Raw genomic sequence first — 12,320 nt, forward strand, 5'->3', positions numbered from 1 at the left:
ATCCCGCACCCACGCTCGGCTGCCCTGTGGTGGCCCTGCTAACCGAGGGCTCTGACACTGTTTGTCGCCGCCCCGTTTGAAAGGGCATGCCGAAATATCATCACCATCTGGTCATTCAAATTGAAGTTCTTTACTTTTCGAAGAGATAACATGATGCCTTAGAACGCGCAGTCATAAAGCAAGGCACACCACGGAATCAGAAGCACGGTTTGTACTATCGAACGGCACATAATTACCAATACTAACAAAAGCAGGCAATTGGAAACGTACGAAACAACAAAAAGAAATACAAAAGCTTTAATTTCTACACGACCATGTAGCACACCAGTGACGGGATACCTCACATCCGACAGATAGCATTTCAACGTGTCTGATACAAGATGATCACACGAAAATAAAGCATGATCACACAGTACTCGTCATTTAAAAGGTAAGGGAATAGATCTTCAATTCTTTGCCAGTGATATTAGTGATGTGAATGTCTTTATTACGGACTTTTGGCAAATTGTGTTTATTGGTCTATAATTTATACTCCGTGCAAAAGCGTAGTTAAAAACAAGGATCAGGGTCTCCGAGGTGTACCAGTATTCCATGAAGTTGCAGGGTCGTTACTGATGTAAGAATATACCTCAACCTTTTTTTTTTTTTCTTGCAAAACAAGATAGCTAGAGAACGCGGTATTCCTGATATCTATCTATACAACTTGGTATTTTTGCGACCAAGCTTTTCTCGTCGATATATTTGCAATGTGACAGGGGAGCACCATTTGTATTTTATTCATGTTTGTCATGTGGTCTGCCGAACTAAACTACAATAGTTAAATTGCGAGGTAAACAGTGCGTGATAAATTGGCGGCTTGGTTATTACCGGCATGAGAGCTCAAGAGCGCGCCAGCACCTCATGCAGGGCAGAAAACTTACTCCGAATATTATTACAATAAGCATACCCACTTCAACAAGAAAGATTATCCAACAATGTTATGCTGGTTAACAAGCCCAATATGTTTATCTCAAAAAGTTATTCAGTGTTTCAATTTTTTTGTATTCCTTGTTTCGAAAAGACTACCTTTCGCTTTAGCAGGGTGAAATAGCTGAAGCCGCCATCTTTTCAATCACGTAAACAATCCCTTCACATGCGCATGGCGCGACATCTGTAGCACCGAGAGTTGCAGTTACGTGAACAGGAGATATGAGAGGTGTCCCACCAGGATGCCGATGAGCTCATACAGGCCCCTATAGAGAAACGACGGGAGAAACGACACGAAGTGAATACGTCCTCAATTTTAGCGAGCACTGCAGCACTTTGTTCGTAGCTACACAGATTGACAAGGACACAGGTCAAGAGAGCTCTATTTATTCCGCTGTTTCTTTACTACCTATTGTGTTCAGGCGGAGCTGTTTCATTAGTACTTACACATCAGCGTTCTCCAAGCAGGAAACTACGCAGTCAAAGGCTCCTACAGGCATTATTCGTAGGTTTTGTGAGACCTACTAGTACAGCCCTATGATGCCCGCGCTCCGCCTCACCCATTTCATGCAGTGCTGCGAAGGCTGGGGGTCGTGTCACTGATTCAGTAACAAGAGCCGGCTGCGTGCTCCGGAGAAGGCACGGGATCTCGTCCATTGTACGCTACTAAACATTCGGCGAAGCTGCCCTTCCGTTGGTGCCTTGCGGACGGCAATCAGAGGCGGATAACGGAGGAGCCCTTCTTCTTGTTCTCTTGTGGCCGGCTGACGAGACGCTTAGCTTTTTAAACGCTGCACAAAGTTGGCGAGACGAAGTACAGGCACTATTCAAAGAATGGTATGGCTACTAAAATTAGAAGGTTTCGTATTTCCTCTAAGCATGTGCTTTCGTTAAGGCATTAGTAAGAGGGAAAAACCACTGAGCGTGCACCTTAGTAAGGTTGTGCTGGTGAAGCCCATGACAAGCGCACTGGTTTTGACACCCTTGTAGGTATGAACGACCTTTTAGGGCGTCGAGGCAGAGGTACAGTTTACAATATCCTGGTGGCCTTGCATAACAGTTTGTGATTTGAAGCAAGGATTGACAAGTGCTCAAAGTTGCGTTCTTGACGCTGTGCTTGCATAGTCTCCACGCATGTGAAAATAAATCTAAGTTATTAAGCCAGCCAGAAGATGGCATTGCAGACCACATGTTTCAATGCATTCTAGATTACATGTCGGAACACAAATCATAACAGAGTAGTAAAAGTGAGTGCTTGAAACCTGAAAACAGCCGCAAATGCCAACGGTTCATGTAATTCGCCTAGGGGACGATGCAATGACATTTACTCTTACATGTTATTTATCATAAATGTACCATTCCTTCTGTCGAAACAGTAAATAAGTGCTCTTTTATTCCCTACACAAACTGGTACCTACACTACACGACAGTCACTGCACAAGATGCAAAACAATGTCGATAAAACACCACAACACAAAACTTGTCTGCCAACCATTTTCGCAAGGTTGCATAACTACACGCGCAACACTTGTACATCGCGCTAAGTTACGCACTTTCTCACACACACATGCCGACTAGTTCTCCTCTGTAAACAAGATACATTTCAGTAAAAGAAATAATCATGACCATGCATACCACACAGACTTTCCTTCTTCGCTTTCAGCCAATATGGGCAACAGTCCTCGCCGATTAACCTTGCCCTTGCATGAAATTTCTGTAACAGAGCTGGGCAATGTTTCTTTATTTTATTTTGCGTGCGACTGTAGTGCCACGGTTTTTCTTGTTTTGCATTGTTGCTTGCTTATATTTAGGGTAGGTCGCTATCTCTGAAAAAGCATTTTCTGTAAATGGCTACCCTGCACAGGCTACCCTGTCTCTGCACCAAAAGAAGGCAATCAAGTATATGGTGCACTGTCGCTATTGAAAATTACAAATAAAACTTCAGCGTACTAGATAGAAGCTACAGCTTGAGTGATATTGTGAACAAACGTTAGAAAGAACTCCGAGGCAATATTTTTTGTAACCTGTTTGGACAGTAACTAGCAAATGTAAAGCGGTCCTGTACGAAGGCTTGGGGGCCAGAGACCGCATTTTCTTAAGTTTTGACTGGTTGGACGGGTGATCTCGTTTTGTTCTCGCAACGGTGCCCGGATGCTCTCGCCTGAGTGCCCGGGTAGTGACTCTGGCTTTTGACTCAAGATCATTTAAAGGTCGCCGACAACGGGAGCTAAAAGCATTTCATCCTCTACATCAAGACGAGTTGTAGCCCATGCAAAGGGAGACGAACTCGCATCCAATGGAAGCCCAAGCTGACGAATTCTTCGCATATCAATTTCTTAACAATTAACGGCATGGCGAATTCTTCGCATATCGTATCTTGCCTTGGTGCACGGACGCTGAATACCTGTCAAGATGTGAGCATCAAAGTTTGTAAAATGCCGCAGTCACAAGGAGGAGGGGCAAGTGGCCGGGCGATCACGGGAAATTTCGTTCAATGTTTGCTAGAAGCACACACATAATTGTGAGATAAATAAGTACTTCATTAATGCTGATTTGCCTTTCGGTGCAGCACATCAGTACAAAGCAGCAAACTTGTAACAGACATTATTGACAAGCAGCACACTTAGGTTTTCAATCGCAATGATATTCCAGAGTATTTCCTGTTGATGAGTTTGCCTTCTTGAGGATCTTGTCTCAATAAACATGCTTGAAACAAACACTCCTCTAGCTTATTGCACCTTGCGCTTCCAAAGAGCATGGGACAGGTATTCTTTTTCGTAAGCATTTCTCACAAACTTGCGCCATACAACCTTTCCTCACCTTTAGCATTGTATTGAGAACATAATTTGTTTGTCATAAAATTTATGCAATGTTCGCAAAATTTTAAGATAAGTCCAAACTTGCAGGTATGAAACATTGGTTTCAAAACTGCGATCTCATTTATGTCAGCACTTCATGTTCGGTATTTGCTTAATACGCGAAAACTAATAACAATTCTTGTATTGTAGATTTATGCATGAAATTTTGTGCACTGCTTCTTTATAGAAAAACCTGTGCAATACATCGAAATAATCTGAAACGTGCGATAGAGTTAGACTATATGGGCAGTTGTTCGGAGAAATGTTTGAACAAAATAATTTTTTTATTCTTTAGGGTTTTTTAGAGAGGACGCGCTTCGGCCGAAATATTTGGGAATAGTGGTGGTTTATTGCACAACCCGATGACATCGCCACATACCTACCTGCCAAACCATCTTTCCTCTGCATCTTTCAGTTTGCAGCAACGACTCCTCGCGTGGCGGCCATAGCTTAGCACATTTTTATTCGTGAAAAACATGTCTTTGCTGGTTTCATAGTCAAAACATATTTACCGCGTCAACTATAAAGAGGAAACTGAAATTTTCATTCTCAGACTGAAATTCTAAAACCTTTTGGGACAGGTAGTGACATGTCTTAAGAGAGCATACTTTTATTTTATCTGCTTTGATACACCACGATAAACGATGATAAACTAAACGTTTAAACGGGCCTAAAATACACCATTACATATCGTCAGATCTTTGGGGAAATGAAAAGAACATGGTTATATTGATAGAATCGAACAGTATATTTATGGTTAAATTAGGCATTACATTCGTTGACAGGAACAGAGTAACGAAAAACTCGATCCTGCAACACTCTAATTTGAAACGTCGCTCTAGCTTTGGAGCACCACCATGTCTTAACAGATTTATATAGTTAATAAGGCGGGCGAGACAGATATATCCACGCGTTTCAGGTAACATCGGACAAGGATCAGACCAGCTCCTCAATGCTGCTTTGCATTTTCTAGCGATGCCATGGACGGGCCTAGTTTTGTCTCAGTGCTTAGTCGTCTTTTTGGTACATGGCAGCATAAAATGCATGACACAGCACAACAAAATAAATTTAATAAATGCATAAAACATTTCTATGCCTACCCAACGAGAAAATTGTCCATCACGTAAGACAACTAATGGCTCATACCGCCTCACGCAATTGCTCATACACCCGTAAGCAAGCAAAAAAAAATACAATTGGTCATAGCCGCGTGAGGCAAATGCTACAAGCGCTCAGCAAAGTGAAGCGAGCAGTGCATACATTCATTGAGATCACTCATGCAGCAGACAGAACACCATACGTTTCAAGAAAGAACAAGCATCCGAACCATCAATAAAATATTACATGTACCCCTCGGAAAATGTAGCGGTGGTTTTGCAACAGCTTCGCTAAATTAACCCTAATTCGCCTTAATTAGCACCATAGGTCGGGAACTTGACTCCCACCAATATTCGAGGGTACGAGTGCCTTAATTAACTCTGTCTTAATTAAATGTGGCTAAATAACTTTGCCTTAATTAAAACAAATATACGTGCGTTCAATTCAATGCAGGTGGCCTACTGAACTCCATCTTACTTAAACCTGCCTTATCATGTGCGCTATCAAACACGATAAGCGAGCGATCGATGAGGGTTCATAAGGGCTTATACTGGTCGTATCAAGTTCCGTAACATTGATAATGACACTGGGCTGTGCGAAGATGAGCAAGTGGCACAATGCTTACGCGTACTTAGACAACTACCAGAGAAGTTTCCGTGTGAATTTTCCTTTCTGAAGAGGGAAAGCATGTTGGCAACTGGGGTCCTTTGAAATTATTTGACCAGTTTCGGTGAGAATTGAGGTGATTAGCATGGCACAAAAGGGGATAAGTCAATATGTATTAAGTGGAACATACGTTGGGCTTAAACATGCATTCTGTATTTCTGCTTGGCGTTTACACTTCTTTTACACGCGTATTAAACTATAAAAAAATTTTACGTCTGCAAATGGCGCTGCTGTACCGGCAACGAATAAAACGGCACAACCCATGTGCGGCTGCTATCGTGCTAAATGCTGCTTTTTCCACCATATGGGCGCGAACACGATCACTACTAAAGGTCAAGACATTGTAAAAATGCTCCCCGACGCTTATCTCGTTATCGCTGTAGAATCGAGCACTCTCAACAACAAGAGTTCTACTGCATTAAAGAACATAAGTACCATTAAAAACGGCTAATCTCTTCAAATGATGGACACAGAAAGACACATATGGGCGATGCGCTTCGTCTGTTTTCATCGTTACCGCGCGAAAATACAATCTATAACACGAGTGTGCGAACCATGTGAGCACGTGCCAAGCTCCCTCTCCGCGCCATCCACTGGTACGACGCTCGCCGTCGAGAGCAGCATTAGGCCAGAAATGTGTCCTCTTGATGTTCGCCAGCGTGTCCAGTAAAGTGTGACGCTTTTAATGCGTAAGCATTCTCTCGTCAGTACCCCAGCAAAATCTGTCCGTAACGCGAAAAGTCTCACCCCCTTTATCTGCAAAATAAAGGCATAATTAGCGAAGTTAAGGCATTTAATCGTTATAATGGTATAAATAAAGATGATTGGCAGATTTTCAATTGATAAGGAAGGAATGGAAAATGGAAAAAAAAATAGGAAAGAGAGAACCGTTCTCCTAATGCCCCTTTGAAAGGTTACTTTTGCTGAAAGCTTGCTCTCTCGCATTACCGACACGCGTGCAAAGAAGCCTGCTTTAAAACGACGGAGTATGAAAAAAATGATAGAGTAGCTAATTGGTCGATGTGATAATACTGTTGCACTAGATGATCGGTAGCCTTAAAAAAAGAAAGACTGGTTAGGTCGCCACGCCCAGGTCGTAACAAAAAAGGAAATAAAATAAAATGAATAAGGTTATCCAAAATTTAATTTTGCAGAACGCAGCAGTCAAAGCAGATTGTAACCATGTGATTGTACGGAATGGAATTGCAATCGAAGCCTTATTATATGGTTTAAGTAGGATAGGCACGATAAGCAATAAAAATGCTACAGGTATTCTTAGAAGTGTCTACTAGTGCGTAAGCATTATTTGGTACCGGAAAAGCAATTGGTAGATGTGCATAAGCCAGGAAAAGCAAGTAAGCGAAAGCGAAGTAACACCCGAGCCAAACAATGCTCACGCATCACTAGACAATTCTCAGAATTTATGTAGCATTTTTCTACTTCATTGTTCTCACGCAAAGCATCCATCTCAGAGGCACGCACTGGTCTCAGAACAGTGGTACGCGGCTGATACCAGTTGTGATGATGCTGCAATCGAGAGCGAACTGCGTTGCCATGACCGCCGAAAAGCGCGTTGTATGAGAAAGCAAAAAATAAAAATCCTCCGGCCAAGCCAGAAAATTGAGACGTTGGCGAACAACAAGAATACACATCCCTGGCCCCAGGCTGCTCTTGGTGGTATTTGAAGTTTCGAAAATGTCGCGGAGATGATGTTTGGCAGGCACTCGAGAGGTCTGTAAGCCTTTCTTGTCGACTGTACATTTGTCTGCACTCCTCCGTTAAGCTGTCTGGATATTCTTGCTGTGCAATTTCACACGTTCAGACCCTAGAGCTACACGGAAGTTTCATTAGAAAGAGGAACGACATTGGTGGATAACTTACCCGCCACTGATCATCAAGTTAAGCACAAACAAGACCCAAGGAATGTAGATGGCCTGCAATACAGTTAAAGGAGAAGTCGTGTGTTAATCAAAAATCGCAATGTAAACATATTGGGTATCATTTTGGTGCTGTTTTCATTGTTTGGGGCCCAAACTTAGACAAAATAACGCAACTAAATAGACACACATAAGAAATCGAGGAAATGGGAACACCTCAATTCGAGCTTAAGTTTCTTCTTACCAACGTACAAGTAATGGTATATTATTTCTGTTTCGTTTTCTTTTCTTATTAGGTGCAGTACCAGCGGCATTAATGTTTTCCCGTGGTCCAGTAAAGCTGATGATTGTCTGCAACAACAGTAGTCGTCACATAGCCCAGGCTTCTGACAACAATTTTTCAGTCTACACCAACCCTCTTGTGTGTCATCACTGTGCAAGCCACACTAAGAAAAGTTTTTGCACTTATCAAGATAGAAGCAGTCAACACTGAAATCCTAATTCATTATGTTTAAAGTTCCAGCTTTTCTTAGCTCGTTACTAAGTTTGCACCTCTCTCGCCACATTGACCTCTCTCGCCACAGAGAGAGAGAAGTGAATGAAGAGGTGAGAAAGTCGAGAGGCACGCCGGAACGTGCTTCCATAGGTGGAAGTCCACGCGACACCACGTGCACTTCCATCAGAGACAACATGTGTACTATGGAATAAAAAGAAATGACGTCGATAAAACGACACGACAGCATGACGACGGCGCCAGTTATGATCGAATCACGACGGCTAATGATGACGGTGCATGAGGCGGCGTGCTGTTGTCATGCCATTGTCTCCATGATTTCGGCATTCCATCGACGTCATTTGTTCATCCCTTTGTCATAATCATTCTGTCATTATACAATTATTGTTATGACACAGCTGTCATACCATCGTCGTCATCTTGTCGTCGTTGTACGGTCATCGCCATGCATTAGTTGCTGTACCGTCGTCGTGATGCCATCGTGGTCATTCCATCCCCGTCATTCCAGCTTTCTCATCTGATTCTCTTAACGCTGTCGTCGTCACACTATCTCGCACCATTGTCGACATGCGTCCGTCGTCACGCCATCGACGTGATACACTCGTCTTCGTCCTGTTACCCTCATGCCGTTGTCGTGACGTTGTCGTCGTTGTGCCATCGCCATCACTTCAGAATCATCATTGCGCCGCTGTCATAGGAAACGTCATCCTTTTCTTGTCAAGCCGCCATGGCCATGCCGTTGTGTTCATGCCGTCATAATTGTTTCAGTGCCATCATTTCGGCTTTGTCATACATTCGTCTTCACGCCGTTGTTATCCTACACTAGTCACGTTTTGGGATTAAATAGGTACGGTTTAATACAGCGAAGATGTATACCTCAACAGTCCAAGGAAATTTTCGTGTCATTGTTGGCCTGAGTGGCTAGGATGTTGGGCTGCTGAGCACGAGGTCGCGGCATCGAATCTCGGCCACGGCGGCCGCATTTCGATGGGGGCGAAATGCGAAAACAGCCGTGTACTTAGGTTTAGGTGCACGTTAAAGAACCCCTGGTGGCCGAAATTTCCGGAGTCCTCCACTACGGCGTGCCTCTTAATCAGAAAGTGGTTTGGTACGTGCAACTTCATTATTCGAATTCGTTGTTGGCGCGGTAAGCAAAAAACTCTCCATATGTGGGCCAATCCCGAAGATAGTGCAATGCCGACCCGACCCGTGACGGAGCTGAAGCAGGTGTTAAGCACTGCCCATAAGTGGGCCGATCCCGAAGATAGTGCAATAACTGCCCGACCCGCGGCGGAGAGGAAACAGGCATTAAGCACATAAGTGGACCGATCCTGAAGCTAGTGCAATACCGACCCGACCCGTGACGGAGCTGAAGCAGGTGTTAAGCACTGCCCATAAGTGGGCCGATCCCGAAGATGGTGCAATAACTGCCCGACCCGCGGCGGAGAGGAAACAGGCGTTAAGCACTCTCCATAAGTGGACCAATACCGAATATAGCGCAATGCCGGGCCAACACGTGGCGGAGGTGAAACAGGCGTTAAGCACTCCCCATAGGAGGACCGATCCCGAAGTTAGTGCAATACCGGCCCGACCCTCGGCGGAGGCGAAACAGGCGTTAAGCACTTCCCATACTTGGACCGATACTGAAAATGGCGCAATACCGGCCCACACACGGTGGAGGTGAAATAAGCGTTAGGCACTCCCCATAAGTGGGCTGATCCCGAAGATAGCGCAATACCGGCCCACCCGCGGCGGAGGTGAAACAGGCGTTATGCACTCCCCATAAATGGGTCGAACTGAAGCTGGCGCAATGCCGGGCCGACCCGCGGCGGAGGTGTAACAGGCGTTAAGCATTCCCCATACATGGGCCGATCCCGAAGATAGCGCAATGCCGAGCCGACCCGTGGCGGAGATGAAACAGGCTTTAAGCAGTCCCCAAGAGGTGGGTGGGTACCGAAGATTGCGCAATACCGGCCCACCCGCGGCGGAGGTGAAACAGGCGTTATGCACTCCCCATAAATGGGTCGAACTGAAGCTGGCGCAATGCCGGGCCGACCCGCGGCGGAGGTGTAACAGGCGTTAAGCATTCCCCATACATGGGCCGATCCCGAAGATAGCGCAATGCCGAGCCGACCCGTGGCGGAGATGAAACAGGCTTTAAGCAGTCCCCAAGAGGTGGGTGGGTACCGAAGATTGCGCAATACCGGGCCGACCCGCGGCGGAGGTGAAGCAGGTGTTACTGCACTACGAGCACACCACGGCACGCCGGAAAGTTAAGCTTACAATCATTATTTTCCTTTTTTTCAATACACGGTTCTCCCTACAGTGAGCATCGGAGGAAATGCCGCGCATCGCCCCTGGTGCCGGTGCCCACCCACCCCTTGAGGGGCGACTGGACAGGCAGAATGGTCGACTAGGTAAAAAGATTTGATCACGCACGAAAATATAAAAAAACTTCAAGTAAACGTTGAAAGAAATCGCAGTTCTCTAGTGTGCTCGCGACAAAAATCGAATGAAAATTCGGCCTGTGGGAGGTTCCATGGCACCGCAGATGACGCGACTCTCCGTTGTCGCAACGCCATGAGCTTGGCAATGTCGTAAACAGCAGAGATCAGAGGTTCAGATAGCTATGGCTCTACATTTCGGTGTGTTAATCTCAAAGGAAAAAAAAGCAAGCAACGAGAGTAAAAAACTGGAATCGCGATTCAATGCTGCTGCCACATGTGGAACAAAGCACTCTTATTAGCTCACGCTGATCTCAATCGCTGGCATGTGTTTCGTGTCCATTTTTGACAGCGGCAATGCACGCATTTATTTAACCTGGCGCCGTTTGGCGATAGCGGCGGGCGGCGTCACTGGCTCGCGTTTCCTTGGATGATGCGCCCAAAATGTACAAATGCTCAACGTACCGTTCAAATTAGTGGAATAGTCGGATCGAAAATTCAAGGAAAAGTCTATTGCGTGTGCACTCCCCTCTTTACAAAGTAGCGTGTCTTTTTTTTTCTCTCTCTCTGTCTCTTGTTAACGCGTTCAAAATGCAAGAATTGTGCATTTAACATACAAGGCGGCGGAATGGTCATATAATAAAAGAAGACAAAGGAAAAGAGAAGAGGAGTGGTTATTTGCGTCTGTACTCCCCTTGCCCTTTGGTCAGATGTGCGCCCGTCAAAAATTGGACGACCCCTACATGGGCAAGCTTTCCTTTCAGCTGTAAAGTCATTGCGTGCGTGCGCCCAAATCAGTCTGCTATTGCTGATATAGGATACCAGACAGCAACATTACAACAATTTATACTGGTAGACCATTTTCTTAAAAGCTCAATTTCCATACATTTAGTGATATAGACCAGAGCATGCAGCACCTGTAGGTGGCAGCCTTGCTTTTGTATGCGCTGCGAGGAATGGCGGAGCGAATGGCCATGATAGTGATCGGCCTATTATTATTGGACGCGTGCTGCCAGCGTTCCCTCGTCTAGGCATTTTCTTCAGTTGCCTTTTTGCAAACCCCCAGCCCCTGCCCAAGCTGTACAGTCAAATGGTGACGGGGATTGAGAATAAGTGTGCTGGCTCTATGTGAACGTACGAAAGTAAAAAATTCCGGTGTTTTAGCAAGTGATGCCGAACACTTCCTCTATTATCAGGTTCATGACCTGTGTTGCCAGCGATATAAGTACTATCATCCTCATCAGCCTGTTTTACGTTCACTGCAGGACGTAGGCCTCTCCCTGCGATCTCCAATTACCCCTGTTCTGCGCCAACCGATTCCAACTAGCGCCCGCGAATTTCCTAATTTCATCGCTCCCCCTAGTCTTCTGTCGTCCTGAATTGTGTTTCCCTTTTCGTGGTACCCATTCTGTAACCCTAATAGTCCAACGGTTGTCTAACCAGCGCATTACATGACCTGCCCAGCTCCATCTTTTTCTCTTGATGTCAAGTAGAATATCGCCTATGCCCGTTTGCTCTCCGATCCAAACCGCTCTCTTTCTGTCTCTTAACGTTATGCCTAGCAATCTTCGTTCCATCGCTTTCTGCGCGGTTCTTAACTTGTTCTCAAGCTTCTCTGTCAGTTTCCAAGTCTCAGCTCCATATGTCAGCACTGCTAAAATGCACTGATTGTACACCTTCCTTTTCAATGATAACGGTAAGCTCCCAGCGTTCTGTACTCCTTGATTACGTAATGCCGCTATGACTGTTGTATCTCTGCTGAATCAAACGCCTTTTCGTAATCTATGAAAGCCATATCGAGAGGCTTATAATACTCGGCGGATTTCTCGATAACCTGATTAATTACATGGATGTGATCCATTGCAGAATATCCCTTCCTGAAGCCAGCTTGTTCCCT

At 45.1% G+C, this 12,320-nt stretch overlaps 1 protein-coding gene across 1 annotated transcript in view; it reads right to left on the reverse strand.

Moving 5' to 3' along the window:
• Window positions 1-774: 774 nt before the first annotated feature.
• Window positions 775-12,320, reverse strand: part of LOC126522948 (derlin-1-like) — a 30,074-nt gene continuing 18,528 nt past the window's right edge. The window contains exons 5-6 of the mRNA XM_072288937.1: window positions 7,470-7,522; window positions 775-1,232 (exon numbers count right to left, since the gene is read on the reverse strand). Coding sequence (XP_072145038.1) covers window positions 1,172-1,232; window positions 7,470-7,522 — 114 coding nt within the window. The 3' untranslated portion in view covers window positions 775-1,171. The remainder of the gene's footprint in view (window positions 1,233-7,469; window positions 7,523-12,320) is intronic.

The sequence above is a fragment of the Dermacentor andersoni genome, chromosome 6 (assembly GCF_023375885.2).
Source record: "Dermacentor andersoni chromosome 6, qqDerAnde1_hic_scaffold, whole genome shotgun sequence".
NCBI classification, from domain to species: domain Eukaryota; kingdom Metazoa; phylum Arthropoda; class Arachnida; order Ixodida; family Ixodidae; genus Dermacentor; species Dermacentor andersoni.